The sequence below is a fragment of the Paecilomyces variotii genome (genome assembly GCF_004022145.1).
Source record: "Paecilomyces variotii strain CBS 101075 chromosome Unknown C8Q69scaffold_3, whole genome shotgun sequence".
NCBI classification, from domain to species: domain Eukaryota; kingdom Fungi; phylum Ascomycota; class Eurotiomycetes; order Eurotiales; family Thermoascaceae; genus Paecilomyces; species Paecilomyces variotii.
The window spans coordinates 120,595-136,166 of record NW_021167142.1 but is presented as its reverse complement, the minus strand read 5'-3'; the positions used below and the strand labels follow the sequence as shown (position 1 = coordinate 136,166).

Sequence of the window (15,572 nt, the reverse complement as noted above, 5' to 3'; positions counted from 1 at the left end):
ATCCATTCTCGCTACCAAGAAGATAGAACTCTCACTCGGGAGTTGCCAAGGTACCTGAGCTGTTGGGAACTTCCTGTTTGTCATGGCTCGGAGGGCCCCATGACCATAGTCGTTCAGCATAGATAGCTCGCACCTCCTCCAAACAACGACCAACCCGCTCAGCCTGGCGGCCGCAAGAACGACTCGCAGCGAATCTCCCCTCAAGGCGCGCAGTCGCACGCACAAGGCGCTCTGCGGCCGGAATAGCAGCGTCCGGAAGCTAGGCAAATTTATTAGTGACTACGACGCTTAGGAACGGAAGAGAAACTTACGTTAAAGCAGTCGTGGCGACTGCGCGAACTTCCTGCGGCGCAATCACAATTTATGGGCGATATTACGGAAGTACATAAGATTGGCGCAATGCTCCATTCATTGAGGTCCCAGTATTTCGGCCTTCTTATCTGATATGCAGTAGTTAGACAGAGTTTCCCAAAACTGCTCCTGTTATGTCTTGCTCTTCTGGCCTAGGGAAAGAAGGTAGATATGCGCTATCTCTATGCGCTCTGTGAAGCCGGTGATCAGGCAAGTAGAGTCGCCTCGTTTTCGCACTAAGATAGATTAGTAGATAGTTCGGACATGTTATGAATAGTTTAAACTCACTAGCTTTCTGGCAGATTTATTGAGAGCGGTACTAGTTTTAATTGATGTTATGCTGGGCTTGATTAAAGAAGTGGCCGCCTTCTGGGGGGTTGGGGAGTTGATAGACAGAAGCCAGTACGGCCTACGAGACTTTTCAACGTTTTTCCTGGATCCTCAAATCAGGAAATGCCGGCCAGTTGCAATTATGTATGCTTGATAAAGAGAGTCTTCAAAATATGTAGACAGAGTAGATAAAGATCCAAAGAGGCCATGTGTGTATGTCAGAATCCAGACCTCTGTATGAAGCCGAGCTGTACCTGCGATGGCAGCGCTATCCGAAACAACGGATATCGCAGGCTGAAGGTGCCTGATGCTTTAATTATTTAGCAAGTTCGGGCTATTTATCCCTACGGGTGGAGCTTGCTGAGGAAAAGGTGCGGGGGTACTCCATCAGGAACCACCTGGCTATTCAGGGAATGTCCGGGGTGAATGGTTCACGGTGATGGCTTGAAGTTGTGAAGTTGTGCGGTGGCTTCATCAAGTGTCTTATCTTCACAGTCCTGGGGAGACCGGAGAGGTGTATCATGAACCCAGGTGATAGGAGCTTTAATTACCAGATATTCAGGCCTATAGGAACTATATATCCTGCCTAAATGCACCCTACAGGGAACACTAGAAATACACGAATTCCTTAGTCTACTCACTTGGAATATCACCCACCCAGGCATATACGATGGAGCCCAGGAGCGTTTCCAGTATATAAGGTCTCCGCCTAATTACCGCATCATATGTGGTAAACTGTCTAGGCCGAAAGATGTAACATCAAAGAATGTTTCTGTAATAGTTTCATTTGGACTTGGAGGAATATATGTCGGTCCAATCAGCCAGTGGACTATATACCGGTTAACCGGAACCCTCAAGGAAGTTAAACAGGGTTATGCACGAGCAGGTGTGCGTACGCCTCTCATCTGCCTTCCATAATTTTCTAGATGCAGACCGGGCATGAAGTATCTTTTCTCTGATATTCGTCAGATTTTTTACTGGAAGTCGACTCGACTAAACATTAAGGATTTTGTTTATTCTGTTCTTTCTTATACAATTTTAAACATGACCTATTCTGTAATATAAATAAGTATAAACATATTTCTAAATACAACAATGTAGTATTATTGGAGGTTTATTGTTCGACATTGCAAATTATCCCATACACATTTACTATTCTAATATATGTCAGCGCATAAAGTCCGTGCAGGTGATCTGTCATATTATCTGTTCGCAGTAATTCCTTTGGGCGTCTAAATATAGAACTAAACAATCTAGATCTGCTAATCCCCCTTAGTGTGTGGTAAAGCGTTTAGACCGAATGATGTGACATCGAAAGATGTTGGCGTGATTGTCATATTTGACCTCGGCTGTGTAGGCCCGATACCAGAGAGCCCTACCAGGGATCTATATAGCAGTTCGCATCAATACTCGAAGGATTTACAAGAGCTTGTACTGACAGGTGCATGGTGCTGCGATCGAAGAACAGATCATCTTGATTGGGGCTGCTATAACGCCACCCTCGAACACGCATATGTCTATAGATTCAGAGTTAGCAGGTATAACTGGACTGGGTTATAAGAGCTACCTACTCGAGTGTAGCCGTAAGTTGGTGCTGCATAGCAATAATCTCGCTTTCAGTGAACTTCTTGTAGGAAGTCACCGCTTTTCCAGGGACCTTTGACATCGCAATAACGTGTAAGTATCCCCCAGGAAAGAAACCACTAGCCCCCTGAACAAGCTCCTCTTGACTATAGAAGTGTGGCGTCCTGTGTTCTATCGACTGGCACTCTCTAAGGAGCCGCGCTTCCTCCCTAAACCAGTTTGTAGCCATCCATAGCCTTCCAGCCCGATCTCTCTCCGGAATTGACTCTGGATCTAGTCTGAAAAGATGCAACTATTTAGCGCAAGATATGCCAAAGAGCGCAGCACTTCTCTAGGCTGCATAACTGAAGCCACATCTATTCTGAATGTGATGCTGTACATATTGAAAGTAGGCGGACTCCAGAGTAATTCTAGATACATAGACAAAGAAAGAAGTAACTTACTGGATTCGTAGCTTAAGAACGACAGTTTCATGATCAGTGAGTCTTGTACTTTCGAATACCGCTACCAGTTGTGCGAGGTCTTGGTCGTAGCCCTCAGAGATGGCTCTTCCAAGCAAGTAATCACTGCCTTGGACACGTATTGTCATGCCCTTGAACAGCCTTGCAATGACTCCAGGTGGAAACCCGGAATTCATGTTGGTGACACTGGATACTCGTAGCGATGGTAAGTGTGTAGGGTTGATGAGAGTAGCAATAGAAAGTAGAGAGAGGTAGAGATATGAGGAGCCGACAAAATTATTCGGACGGCCTCCCAAGAATGGGTACAATACCTACTTACATCACCACATCTATTCACCGCCAACCTTTTTACGGCGGACGCCTGATAATGCATATTGCATAATTATATATGTTTAACTGTACCTAATTGGGAGTTTATAGTCATCGAAAAAAAAAAAAAAAAGAAAAGAAAAGAAAAGAACATTAGTGTTCCATGCTCTAATAAGTAGTACATACTTGCTGCTGTCTAGCAACCTGTCATCTTAACCTCAACCGCGATAAGTCTTACTGTTACTATCTTCTAGAATAACATGCGAAAACATGCTCTAACTATGGCTCTCTTTCTGGGTATATCGCGAGAGATATAAATATGAGAACAGGATTCCAACGTGTATGTTTCGGTCTGCCAGACCTCTGTATGAATCACCTGATAAGCAGCTTCACCTACTGAACCAATCGAATATTGTGTTGAAGATCCAGGTAGACCAACTAAGAGTTCAACTTTTTGGTCGACTGGTAGAAAACCATCATATGATTATTGATGTGAGTTTCTTATCGTCAAAAGCAAGAGAGAGGTTGGTATATTTTGTTAGATCCATGATCACGTATGCGGGACATTATATGGCCACCCGTGCTTATAACAACATTTCTTCTTAGGGCGAAGGGGATGAATCCATCTGCAACCATGCTTGTCAACAACTCACTCGCAAACATGGTGGTTGCATCGTGGACTGGTCTCGCCATCCCACGTGTAGTAAGTTATTAGAGATCCAGGCAGACCAACTAGGAGTTCTCCTTTTTGGTCGACTGGCGAAAGCCATCATAAGTATATGTGATTCTCTGTCATAGAAAAGAACACGGTTCTGAGCGTTTGCGCCTCGAAGAAGATTTCGGACTGCCGGAGCATGGAGGACAATCTCAGGAATGTGAAATTTTAGATCAGGACTGATCTCGAGATTGAAGTACCTTCAACTCAACACCTTCAGAGCTTCTTCTAAACTATCGATGGACAATGAGGTATTCATTATTCCTGAGACGACAGGTGCCACAACAGAGGAAGAAAGTGAGGGAGAAGACATTTTGGGGAATATATGTGAAGCTATTATGGGAAGCTGCCACTGTCATCCAGGAAGAAGGTGAAGGCAACTTGATACGGAACCCACCGAGTACTTAAGTACGGAGTAACTAAGCAGTCCTCCAGAGCTAGTTACTTAGGGCGGTGTAGGAATGTCGTCCTCCAGGAGCGGAGTTTCGATCTTAGACATCACGCTATCTCTCTCTTTCCTCTATTTCCCCCTTTCTAAGCGTGATAGCTGCACCGCAAAACTATGAAATTCGATCATGTCGTGGAAAAGCAACAAGAACGAAAATTCACCGCTTGGTTGAAACTGCTCTTGAATAAGTCCCCTGAGATCCTATCCATACAGCATGCCACAAAGCATCGGCCTGGGGAACTAAAGTCTGCTTGTCTCTGGAGGAACAGTGCTTTCAATATCTGCTATCTGGTCAGATATGAAGATGGCTTACATACCATTGTCCGCTTTGCTGCTCTTAAAAAAGCTATACTTTATTGCAAAAAAGTTGAAAATAAAGTTGCAACCATGAAGTACCTTCGCTATATAATATTGATACCTATCCCCAAATATTTAGTTCTGGCATCTCTGTGGTTAATCCTTATATTATTATGTCGTTCCTTGAAGGAGAATTATTATCTCAGCTTCTAAAAGATTGTTCTGCAGAAGGACGGCCAGTCCTGAGCCTATAATTGAGCGATTGAAGTCTAAGGCGAGCTTATTGCGAAATGGCCGCAATTATGTTAAAACTGTTAAGGCTTGAATTTAATGCGATCGGCACCCTAACTGAGTATAAGGGGCGTTTTATCGTTGGAAGGCGACCACTTACCTTTAATATGAATGAGTTGATGGCATCGGCAAATATGCCCGAGGAAGCTTTCCCTTCGCATACCTTCAAGTCAGCCATGGACTATATCAAATCGCTTACTTTACAACAGTTAACTCATCTTCAGTTTTAACAAAATGATATTGTTCAGGACCAGGAGGATTGCAGGAGGAAATTTACAGCTCGCCTTTTATTTCTTAATATTGCGAGGAGGATTTTTAGCGAGAACTGCCAAGGGCCATTTCGGCTTTATTATGATGATTTCTGCCCTTCAAATATCCTTATTAATATTAAGAACCATAGTATCTCTGGAGTCATTAATTGGGAATTCACACATGTTGCACCTGCTGAATTTGTATACACAGCACCCTGGTGGCTCTTATTGCAAAGTCCCGAGGATTGAGAATTGGATCTCCATCAGTTATGGAAACTCCGTATATTTCTGGATGCACTACATGATTGCGAAGATGAATCAATAGAACGACAATACCTGTCCGAATCACAGCGCCTTTCTCCGCCAATGGAGCGTTCTATGGATACTGGATTGTTCTGGGTGTGCTTGGCCGTGAGGTATAGCTCCATGTTCAATGATATATTTGGACATTTATCGATCGGCGTTACTATGGGCCTTTTACCTCGCTTGAAGACCGTATCTGGGATTTGAACCAAACGCAGCAACATGAAATCGACGACTTTGTCAAGTTGAAGACGCTCAAATCAAACGAGGGTGGCGAAGAGAATTTCAGGGATTCATTTCCCATCGATAAATTGTATGATTTATGATTGTCTTTCTAACTAATCTGAACGGGGCTGCGGAGATTTCAGAGAAATGTTCCAAGATTGGACTAATAATGTATATTCGGGACATTTTATGGTTGATATATTTAGGATATGAAAATCTGCATGATTTGCATTAGTAAATCGTGATAAATAACCTATTAATTTAGGTACCATTAAACCAAGGATCATCTAAAATTTCCTTCGCTGACGCCCTGGTAGACGGCTCAAACCGCAGCAATTTTCCAATAATTTGCGCCAGCTTAGCTATATCTTCCTTCGTCAAATCTTCCTTCCGTTCACCGTCAAAATACATGTCTTCTAACCACTGTTGCAACGAGGGTCCTGATTCTTTGGTGGCAGCTTTATCATCCATTGTCTTCCATGCCTCTTGCCATCTCTCAGGTAGAGCATCGCTTGCCATTTCTCGCATTTGACCGACGAGTATCGTGGGTGTTATTAAGAAGCTATCAAAGGGCTGTTGGCCAACAAAAAGCTCAAAGAGCTGACATACCAATTAGTATCGTTCTAGATTACTTCTATCTTCTACCAATCGTACTCACCATACATCCCATGCTCCACAGATCCACACGATAATCCAAACGGTCTCCAAAAATAACCTCAGGTGCTCGGACCGGTAGTGGGGTGTGAAGAGTCTGAGGGATAGTCGTGTGCAAAAATGATTCACCGAAGTCAACAATCTTGATTGAACTCGACGACGGCCAAGGAAATGTCCGGTATGAGGCAGGCCTGACGATGTACTCTGGTATGTTAGGCTCTAGAGCTTTTCCATCGCCCCTTTCGACATAGCCGATCTCTGGAGTTCCTAGGAGTTCAATAAATTCCTCCTCAGATATGTCCATACAAGGCATGGCAAAAGCTAGATTGCGAGTATGAAAGTCTGCATTAGATAACAATTATCAGATATGGACGCCAAGAGATAAATATGCAAGCGTGATTTACCTCCGTGTCCAATATTCTGCTGGTGCAAAATGTCAAGTCCAAAAAGCGCTTGTTTTGCAATGGCCTTTGCAAGCTGCGCTGGAAGCCTGCCATCAGGAAAGCGCGCATCAATCATATCAGGGATATTTGGTCCTAGGAGCTCGAAAACGAGGCACTTATGGGTCCCGTTCGGACCCTCTAAGTTAAAATCATCAAGCATGCGTATGAAGTGTTGAGGGCTTGGGTGTATAGATGCCAACTTCTTCATGACGTCGAGTTCTCGATTTATCTCACTATCCGTTCTTTCAGAAATGGACACCTTGATAGCAACATACGTTTCTTCTCTGGAAACAAGTTAGTCCTGTCTAGCTCGAAGTGAAGTCAGCAACTGCAATTTGTACAACCTGAGATCTCTTGCAGCCCAAACTGTCGAGTAGCCTCCCCACCCTAATTTGTGCAGTATCTTGTATCTCTTGTTATCCAAAAAACTTCCTAACGTCATGGGATGGTAGCCGCCTTTTTGGTAGCGGTGAAGAGGCTCTGCGTCAATAGTTGAGGTATATGGGAAATCATCCATCCGACGCAACGTCGAATAGGTTGCGTTGGAAATGATGGACAGCCGCGGTATGCCCCAGGAGGCAATAACAGATCTTGAGATCATGCGGCGAGTTATGCTGCAAGCATGATATTTGTACTCAAATGTATACATAGACTGTAGTCTTTTCGAGCTTCGCAATGATCTCACACTTGGTTTGAATTAATGGTGATGAGCGGCAACATGTCACGACGTAGTCCAATTACGTGTTTGAGGATGAGCCCAACAGAAATTCCCCTGCAGTGACTCCTTGGAGTGGAACAATATAGTTACCTCATTCTTCTCAGGATACGTCCCACTTTCGTCTTCTACAAGAATAGCTTCTTGTTTTGAACGATAAAAGAGATCCGGTGCCCCCCATCACACTGTTTACTACATATGGATTGTGGGGCTCAGCCGGTCGTATGGGAAGCCAGAAATTACTTCTCGTTTGACGGCGGGGTCGAATAAGCGCGTAGGTGGAGGAAATTAAATATAATCACTCATTAAGGGTAGTCTAGCTTCACGTTTTAATTGCCATTTATTATTACTGCCGATTCATGTGCTTGTTCTGTCGTTGACAGCAAACTCGGAAATATTGTTTTTCCGTCAGGATAAAGCCGCCGTTTCTGGAGTGGTAAACACTTCTCCTGAATCCTGACACATTTCTTGGTTTGATCTATGTGACTCCCAGAAATTGAATTCTCGATAAGATGCGAATACGGAACTTCCATAGTGCTTTACAAACTCGGTTTCTATGTCTCCGCAGGAATGGGCCTCGATCGACGAGAGGTGTGGCTGGATCCGTCCATACGCCGATTAGATATCCCGCCGATGAACTGTTCGGATATACATCCGGGAGATGGATGTACGTATTTGATTCTATCAGGAGATTCTCTTCAACCTGATGGTCTATTAGTTACAATGAGCATTTACGATTATCAGAGCGCTACCTCAAGTTTGACGTAGTCGCCCTGAAGAAGGCTATTGCCGTTGCATGTGGCGGCATTTCATCCGACATCGCTACCTTCTCAAAGTTATCGGAAGGCGGATTCAACCGTTTGTTCCAGGCGACTTTCAAAGATGGCAGGTGTGTCATTGCGAGGTTGCCGTATCCGTCTACGGTACCTGAGCACTACACTGTGGCTAGCGAGGTAGCCACTCTGGACTATCTACGGTTACATGGGATTTGCACACCTGAGGTGTACGCATGGTGTTCGACAAAAACAAGCCCTGTTGGCTCTGAGTACATTATTATGGAGAAGTTGGGCGGTACCCCTCTCGGCGATACGTGGTATTCGATGACACCAAAAGAGCAGCACAAAATCATGAAACAAATTGTCGAGTGGGAGGCGCGATTGATGTCGTTAGAGTTTCCCGCGTATGGAAGTCTATACTATCGCAGAGACCTTCCGTCAGAGAGAAATGTTCCTCTACCAAGTCAGGAGGATGTTGAATTCTGTGTAGGACCAATAGCACACTATAGTTGGTGGCATGATGAAAGAAGCACACTGAATATTGGCCGAGGACCGTGTACGTGGATCTCTCATCTTTCATGAACGTCATTTGTTAATTATCAGCAGGGCTGTCATCTACTGATATATTTCAGGCTGTTGGTGAGCGGGAATTATGTTGGACGAAAAATTACGCGAAACCTCGACTTCCCTATGAACGCCTCTACAGGGAAATATATCACTTTTCCAAGGTCTCGCCTGATACCCACATGAGAAATCTGTCTGATTACCTAAAATTGGTACCTTTCCTTGGATTTGGGGCTGGAACGGCGCTGCATCGGCCGGTCATGCGACATCCTGATTTCCAGCCAAACAATATTCTTGTGTCAGATTCAAATGAAATACTTGGATTGATTGATTGGCAACATTCCTCTATTCTTCCTCTGGGTCTCGCAGCTGGGATACCAAAATACTTTCAGAACTACGGTGACCCTGAATCAGAAGAGCTTAGAAAACCCCAGCTAGATCTTCCGCCAAACTTTGAGTCACTATCCCACTCTGAGCAAGCATCGATACGTGAGACGCTCCGAAAAAGATTGGTTCATTTTCTTTATGCTGCTTTCACTGGACGGCTGAACGAAGAACATTATGATGCAATATTTGACAACTCCGTTATATTACGTCAACGGCTCTTTAAGAGCGCGGGCACCCCATGGGAAGGTGACTCAGTTACTCTGCGGGCTGATATAATTCGTGCCATACGAAGCTGGCAGAATTTGCTCTCAGCTGACTCTGCGGTGCATGGCGAAGGAGACCCTCCTCTGTCTCCTGTGCAGTACTCGGAAAGGACTATTCAAGACACTCTTTATCTTGACACGCAACAAAAAGAAGCTGACATTGCAATGGAGCAAATGCGGGATGCTTTAGGCGTCGACGAATTGGGATGGGTCCCGAATAGTGAGTACGAAGCTGCGAAAGAATTGGCGCAAGAAATCAAAAGCAAAATGCTCGAAGTATCCGAGACTGCTGACGATGTAACTGGGGTCCGCGAGCACTTTCCGTTTGATGATTTTGATGAGAAGAACTGAAAATCAATCTTGTACGATAACTGCAGTATTCTGCACATCATATATGACACTACTTGACCAAACTTTGTGACAGCTAGCCAGCATAGTCTTTCCCCCCGACAACCTATTTTCCACACCCGATGGTCATATGTGGCAATTCTTCATTCGAAAGAAACTACATAGTGAGAATAAAGATATGGAAGAGTATGATCCCGCGGATCGTCCAATTTCCAAGCTAATTTCGAATCTAGATCCCGCCGGCTAAACATAGCTTAGCCCGATGTAACTATATTATTATCTCTCACCAATGATATCTCCGTTCCATCACACATGCGACAGGGTGTACATATCTCGCAAAGAGATCCGACTTTTCTCCCCACAAGAGGCCCTTAACGATTCTTCGATTAATTCTTTTCGATGGACTAAACATAAATAGCACACCGGATGGCACTCCGTCGTCCTTAGCTCTGCTTGTCTCTATCGCAATTCGCTCGCGTGAGAGAAGCTCAGTGGAATTCGGTTCCATCCGACAATGACGCGGACTTCAGATTATTGCTGAAATCAATTTTGTGGTAGCAGCCACAGCTATATAGACATCTAGGAGTTCCCGGAGCGCGCTTATGTTGCAGGGTGTTCCTTCTCCTTCCAGGGCGCCTTGACTTCGGACTGAAGTTCTGCACCCGGATTGATTGACGACCACGCGTGCATTGCAGGGATCTCCGTCGGGCACGGCGAAAGGAATTGTACAGAGGGTATTACTATTTTTATTTTTATTCTTATTTTTCGCTGGGAATACTTAGTTGTTTTCCCGGCATGCAGCTCCCTCTTCTCAGCGGCCTCTTGGCTGTGGGATTCGTGCCTTCACCCACTGCAGCCGCTTCATCCATCCCCGGGCAGTCGTCCTTCGTGGCGCCTGAAGGCTTTCCAACTACCGCGTTCTCGTATGTATTTCCACCGGCTATGGTCTCATGTTTGTGTATTAACTTGTTAATACTGATGTGCCGGATAAATATAGCTCATACTATATTCTCCCCGCATCTCCAACTCAGGAACCGCAGCCGATAATATCGGACCCGGTATTGCACACGGTCTACCCATTCGAATTAACAGACCCCACCAACTTTCCCACCGTCAATTCGGATCCCGTGGCATATCCCCCAGCAAGGAAGACTCTATCCCATGCGCAAGCCAAGGACCTTATCAGGGAAACCATTGCTAATGTGACCGAAGTGATCAAGTCCAATAGCTCGCTGAGTAGTTGTCAAAGATGCCAGGCTGCTTTGGCTGCCGCCCAACCAGCGGCCTGGTATGCACCATCTTTCGTCCCCGGCGCCATGGTATCGCTGTGTGAAAGCTTCCACTTTGCCTCTAATTCATCGTGTCAGTCGTCGTATAATGCGACCAATTTTGGCGCAATCTGGACCCAGGTCCTGTATTACGCAAATGTCACTGGGCTCGATGGAGAGTACATCTGCCATGCGATCAACTCGAGCTACTGCAGTCGTCCATCGACGAGCCCTCTGAACACAGAGAATCTTTTCCCCAAACCAAAGCCGGCCAATGCTACGGCTCGCGTCCCCAAGGCCAGCGGGGAGCGCGTCAAAGTTTTGCATATGTCTGACCTACACCTGGATGCACGATATTCAGTGGGTGCTGAAGCCAACTGCTCATCCAGTCTATGCTGTCGGGCCAATAACCCGAACACTGCATCGCCTGACCAGGTCCTCCTGTCAGCATCCCCCTATGGCGAGTTTAAGTGCGATAGTCCTTACGATCTAGCGCTTGCGGTTCTGCAGGCCGTCGGTCCTCTAACTGGGACTGGAAAGGGAAGGGGGCAAGAGTCGCTGGGGTGGACCCTATATACGGGAGACCTGGTCTCTCATGACCCTGAGCCAGAGCTCTCGCAAGCATACGTCGAATACACCGAGACTAGCGTTTTTGAGATGTTCAAGCTGTACCTCACTGGGCCCGTCTTCGCAGCCTTGGGAAACCATGACACCAGCCCAGCCAATATGGACGCTCCGCATAAATTGGGAGGCACAGTTGGAGCGGAGCTCAGTTGGAATTATGATCACGTTGCTGGACTGTGGCAGCATGAGGGATGGATTGATGCGGAGACCGCCCGTACTGCTGCCACGCACTACGGTGCATACTCAATCAAGAACCACTATGGTCTTCGCATTATCACCCTTAACACTGGTAAGTTCACTAAAAACGCATATCTTGTGATAGGGCGGGAAAGTCAGAAGAGGACAAAGCTGACACACTGCTAGATTTCTGGTATTCGAGCAATTATCTCAATTTCATCAACGCTGAAAACCCCGACAACTCGGGGATCCTGGCGTTTCTAATCGAGGAACTCCAGAAAGCAGAGGATGCCGGTGAGCGCGTCTGGATCATGGGTCACGTCCTGAGTGGCTGGGACGGCACCAACCCGATCCCCAACCCGACAAACCTCTTCTATCAGATTGTCGACCGATACTCGCCGCACGTGATTGCTAATATCTTCTTCGGCCACACCCATGAGGACCAGTTTATGATCTACTTTGCTAATAACGGAACCGTGCAAAGTGCCGACACTGCTCTGACCACCGGCTGGATCGGACCCAGTGTGACACCGCTGACGAACTTGAACAGCGGATTCCGACTGTATGAAGTGGACACGGGCGACTTCAACATATACGAGGCCTACACCTTTGTCTCCAATGTGTCTTCATTCTCATCACTGAACGGGACAGGCCCGACTTACAGCCTGGAATATTCAACACGCGAAACATACGGACCTGCTGTCTCATGGGGTGCCGACGAGCCTCTCAACGCAACGTTCTGGTTCCAAGTGACAGAGGCTATGGCGAAGAATATCAGTCTGGTCACTCTACAGAATACCTACCAGGGAAAATCCAGCACACAGAGTCCCAACTGCACCAACACTGCCTGTCAAGAAGCACGAATCTGCTACATGCGCAGTGGAAGCGTTGCATTGGGAAGTCAATGCCCACAAGGGTGAGTCTGAGCTTTTCTTTCTTTCTGTCTTTCTTTTTATTTTATTCCAGCAGAATGTTGGAATTCTGACCTCATAAACAGATACGGATCGGTCCAAAGCGCATTCACTTAAAGTAGATATGCGAATCGTGCTTTGTCCCTTTCAGGGAGGTAGATAGATAGAAAGTCTCCTAAATAGAATTCTACTTAGCTTTCTTTTTTGGAGAGGAGAAACCTTCTCTTTTCAATCCCGATCTTGCTATCCGTTCCAAGTATATGCTGTTTTCGGAAGTGAATTTAGACTATATTTAAGCTCGAGATAATAAACGTTAGGTCCTTAATTAGGTACGGGGTCCCAGACCAGACCAGACTAACTAGGTAGGTAGATAAGTTTGTCTCCAAGGTCCTCTGTCGCGAGCTAAGCTAGGGGCCAGACGGGCAAAGACATCCATGGATATCTTGGATCCTTTACCTTCAGGTATTGAATAGGAAATATTCGTTAAGTGCATTTAATTTTATCAGTCCTAAGAAGGAGAAGAAAGCAAGCTCGCGATCGAACTAGCGGGAAGTAAGAATACCTCAGACCGTTACCTCGCGCGCGCCTTGGGGGTCATTTTTCGGATCCTTATTGGTTTCATGGATGTTTAGCTTCATGTCCAAAAGAATGAAAGGACCAATTGAATTGGTGTTAGGTGATTATTACAATACTCTTTGTTATTTGGAGTCTTGCGTTCCTCGAAAGTATCGCATAACTTGTTATTATTGGATATTGCACAGTACTGTGTTCATTTGAAGTCTTTAGAAGTCTTGCTTATTGCTTTTTCTTTTTATTTTATTTTATTTTATTTTTTTTGGATAAGGGTTAAGACAACGCTGACGATTTCGATTTATATTCCGCAGTATCAAGCAGAGACAACGAATTTACTACTTTATTTTTAGTCTCTATCATGATGCCCAATAATCAAAGGAAGTAGTCATGAAAACCAAGAGAAGAGCAGACATCATCATCATCATCATCGCCATTATTACGCCTTATGATGTGGAGAAAGAAAATAAAATAATCCGTTAGGGCAGGGGACGGGGGATCACAGATTCGCCAGAGTGATCCGGTTTCCTTTCTCATCAAAGTCGATCTTCTTTCCAGTAATCAGGGATTCCTGCAGAGCGCATCCAATTCGAACGGCAGCCACTGCGCCTTCGAGCTTCATGGGAGGCGGGGTGTTGTCCAGGCAGGAGGCGGTGAATTCGTTGGCTTCGGTGATGAAAGCGTCGCGGAAGCGGCCGTAGTAATGGGGTGGGATCTCACGACGGATACCGGTGGGTTCGTAGATATTGACCAGGTTGGCCGCCGGTTGAGTGTTGACGGCGAGTTTGCCAGCCGTGCCGGTGATTTCGGTGGCTATTGAAAATCATGTTAATATCTCTGTTTGAAATATGATTGAAAGTAGGGAGTATTCAATAGGAAAATGACTCACAGTCCTCCTGGCCAGCAGCCATCATGCGGCTGCAGAAAAGCTGGGCAATCTTTCCATCGTGAAACTCCACGATCCCAAGAGCATTGTCGCGATCATTGTACTTCCTCAGTTCAGGAGACACGGCAGTGATACCAACGGCAGTAACAGACTTGACGACTGAGTCCTCACCGAAGAACCAGAGCGCCAGATCGATATCGTGAATGGAGCAGTCGACGAAGATACCACCAGAGAACTGGGCGTATTCGACAAAGAATCCGGACGGGTCCAGCTTGTCGCAGGTCTGGGAGCGGAAGACGCTGGGACGGCCGATCAGCCCGGACTGGAGCTTCTCAAAGGCATCGCGGTAGGAGGCGTCGAAGCGACGGGAGAAACCGCAGATGACCTTCTGGTTGGGACGAGTCTTGAGCGATTCGTGGTAGGCGTCGACCACTTTCTGGGACTGTACGATTGAGTTTCTTCGTTAGCATAACTACCTCTCATCACCACTACCCATAGGACATTATCTTCAGTTAGATCAAATCCAAGTATACCTCTTCAATGTTCGTACTCAGGGGCTTCTCGCACAGAACATGGAGTCCCTTGTTGATCGCCTTGATGGCCTGCTCTGCGTGCACGGAAGTGGCCGACGCGATGACAATCGCCTGCAGATCCTTCTCCTTCTCCAGCAGCTCATCGAAGTCGAGGTATGTTCGGGGATTTCCGAGATTGGTCTTCGCCCAGTCCAATTCATTCTGCACGGGCGACGTGACCGCTACCACTTCCGCGCGGGGAGTGTAGGAGTAGAAGTGGTTCGCGTGGCGGGAGCCCATGCGGCCCAAACCAGCGATAGCGACTTTGAGCTTGGTAGACATGGCGACGTGGTGGTTAGTGTGGGAATTCCCTGAGATTTTCAAGCAGCAACGACGTCTTCAAAGAACCGTTTACTTGGGAGAGATCCGCCAACAATGCACTTCGATGACAATCCAGCCCTTTTCAGACCAGCGAGACCATTACCTAGATATAGCGTCCCCTACAATCTCCGCGTACCTCGTCCATCTCTCGTGCTACACCAAATGGCCCGATTTGTTGACATTCGGAAAAGGAAATTCGAAGCTCAATCGCCGTGCGGCCCAAAGAGGAAAACCGGGGCGGGCGATAGGCCCACTGTTACTCCGCGCGGAGTTGCCCCGTGGGGAATGTCGGGCGGCGGCACTTGCCTGTCTTGGCAGCAACCGGGAAACTGCCTCCGATGGCCTTGCGGGACATCAACACATAACATACTAACTTAAGCAACGAGAGGAAGAGGGGAAGATACAGCCTTACTGCTGCTGGTGGCTGACCATGTGATGGATCCTGGTAAACAATTTCCGATCACCTATGGACTCCTGCTACAGTTCCTCCTCGAGTCAGGCCATAGCGGCAGCAATGATTTCCGGACG

The 15,572-nt window shown here is 46.4% G+C and overlaps 6 protein-coding genes across 6 annotated transcripts; 3 read left to right on the top strand and 3 right to left on the bottom strand.

Annotated features, from left to right (window-relative positions):
• Positions 1–1,793: 1,793 nt before the first annotated feature.
• C8Q69DRAFT_197905 (hypothetical protein) lies at positions 1,794–2,978 on the bottom strand. The gene is made up of 4 exons (XM_028626046.1): positions 2,709–2,978; positions 2,253–2,543; positions 2,121–2,198; positions 1,794–2,067 (listed from the first exon to the last, which is right to left on the bottom strand). The coding sequence occupies exons 1-4, from the start codon at positions 2,900–2,902 to the stop codon at positions 1,944–1,946; spliced, it is 687 nt and encodes a 228-aa protein (XP_028486212.1). The 5' UTR covers positions 2,903–2,978; the 3' UTR covers positions 1,794–1,943.
• A 1,334-nt stretch (positions 2,979–4,312) lies between these two features.
• Positions 4,313–5,666, top strand: C8Q69DRAFT_518305 (phosphotransferase family protein; the record flags this gene model as incomplete). Its single annotated transcript, XM_028633436.1, has 5 exons — positions 4,313–4,650; positions 4,764–4,994; positions 5,097–5,238; positions 5,305–5,499; positions 5,559–5,666. The coding sequence occupies 5 exons, from the start codon at positions 4,313–4,315 to the stop codon at positions 5,664–5,666; spliced, it is 1,014 nt and encodes a 337-aa protein (XP_028486211.1).
• A 77-nt stretch (positions 5,667–5,743) lies between these two features.
• C8Q69DRAFT_460397 (protein kinase) lies at positions 5,744–7,711 on the bottom strand. The gene is made up of 4 exons (XM_028630152.1): positions 7,007–7,711; positions 6,624–6,946; positions 6,224–6,561; positions 5,744–6,165 (listed from the first exon to the last, which is right to left on the bottom strand). The coding sequence occupies exons 1-4, from the start codon at positions 7,309–7,311 to the stop codon at positions 5,827–5,829; spliced, it is 1,305 nt and encodes a 434-aa protein (XP_028486210.1). The 5' UTR covers positions 7,312–7,711; the 3' UTR covers positions 5,744–5,826.
• A 107-nt stretch (positions 7,712–7,818) lies between these two features.
• Positions 7,819–9,835, top strand: C8Q69DRAFT_197882 (kinase-like domain-containing protein). Its single transcript, XM_028626045.1, has 3 exons — positions 7,819–8,044; positions 8,096–8,709; positions 8,760–9,835. The coding sequence occupies exons 1-3, from the start codon at positions 7,890–7,892 to the stop codon at positions 9,716–9,718; spliced, it is 1,728 nt and encodes a 575-aa protein (XP_028486209.1). The 5' UTR covers positions 7,819–7,889; the 3' UTR covers positions 9,719–9,835.
• A 532-nt stretch (positions 9,836–10,367) lies between these two features.
• Positions 10,368–12,962, top strand: C8Q69DRAFT_197874 (Ser/Thr protein phosphatase family protein). Its single transcript, XM_028626044.1, has 4 exons — positions 10,368–10,638; positions 10,713–11,896; positions 11,971–12,700; positions 12,782–12,962. Exons 1-4 carry the CDS (start codon positions 10,511–10,513, stop codon positions 12,810–12,812), a joined length of 2,073 nt encoding a protein of 690 aa, XP_028486208.1. The 5' UTR covers positions 10,368–10,510; the 3' UTR covers positions 12,813–12,962.
• A 386-nt stretch (positions 12,963–13,348) lies between these two features.
• Positions 13,349–15,477, bottom strand: C8Q69DRAFT_460389 (putative oxidoreductase). The gene is made up of 4 exons (XM_028630151.1): positions 15,457–15,477; positions 14,685–15,387; positions 14,155–14,593; positions 13,349–14,078 (listed from the first exon to the last, which is right to left on the bottom strand). The coding sequence occupies exons 2-4, from the start codon at positions 15,003–15,005 to the stop codon at positions 13,765–13,767; spliced, it is 1,074 nt and encodes a 357-aa protein (XP_028486207.1). The 5' UTR covers positions 15,006–15,387; positions 15,457–15,477; the 3' UTR covers positions 13,349–13,764.
• Positions 15,478–15,572: the final 95 nt, after the last annotated feature.

Bases quoted from the DNA above. Each gene is read 5' to 3' on its own strand.
- C8Q69DRAFT_197882 (XM_028626045.1), top strand. From the start codon at position 7,890: ATGCGAATACGGAACTTCCATAGTGCTTTACAAACTCGGTTTCTATGT. The intron at 8,045-8,095 runs GTACGTATTTGA...ATGGTCTATTAG, and splicing joins TATACATCCGGGAGATGGAT to TTACAATGAGCATTTACGAT. The intron at 8,710-8,759 runs GTACGTGGATCT...AATTATCAGCAG, and splicing joins GAATATTGGCCGAGGACCGT to GGCTGTCATCTACTGATATA.
- C8Q69DRAFT_197874 (XM_028626044.1), top strand. From the start codon at position 10,511: ATGCAGCTCCCTCTTCTCAGCGGCCTCTTGGCTGTGGGATTCGTGCCT. The intron at 11,897-11,970 runs GTAAGTTCACTA...ACACACTGCTAG, and splicing joins CATTATCACCCTTAACACTG to ATTTCTGGTATTCGAGCAAT. The intron at 12,701-12,781 runs GTGAGTCTGAGC...CCTCATAAACAG, and splicing joins GGAAGTCAATGCCCACAAGG to ATACGGATCGGTCCAAAGCG.
- C8Q69DRAFT_460397 (XM_028630152.1), bottom strand. From the start codon at position 7,311: ATGTATACATTTGAGTACAAATATCATGCTTGCAGCATAACTCGCCGC. The intron at 6,562-6,623 runs GTAAATCACGCT...TATCTAATGCAG, and splicing joins GCAGAATATTGGACACGGAG to ACTTTCATACTCGCAATCTA. The intron at 6,166-6,223 runs GTGAGTACGATT...TTGGTATGTCAG, and splicing joins TGTGGAGCATGGGATGTATG to CTCTTTGAGCTTTTTGTTGG.
- C8Q69DRAFT_197905 (XM_028626046.1), bottom strand. From the start codon at position 2,902: ATGAATTCCGGGTTTCCACCTGGAGTCATTGCAAGGCTGTTCAAGGGC. The intron at 2,199-2,252 runs GTAGGTAGCTCT...CTGAATCTATAG, and splicing joins CAACTTACGGCTACACTCGA to ACATATGCGTGTTCGAGGGT. The intron at 2,068-2,120 runs GTCAGTACAAGC...ACTGCTATATAG, and splicing joins GATCGCAGCACCATGCACCT to ATCCCTGGTAGGGCTCTCTG.
- C8Q69DRAFT_460389 (XM_028630151.1), bottom strand. From the start codon at position 15,005: ATGTCTACCAAGCTCAAAGTCGCTATCGCTGGTTTGGGCCGCATGGGC. The intron at 14,594-14,684 runs GTATACTTGGAT...TCAATCGTACAG, and splicing joins TGAGTACGAACATTGAAGAG to TCCCAGAAAGTGGTCGACGC. The intron at 14,079-14,154 runs GTGAGTCATTTT...GATTTTCAATAG, and splicing joins GGCTGCTGGCCAGGAGGACT to CCACCGAAATCACCGGCACG.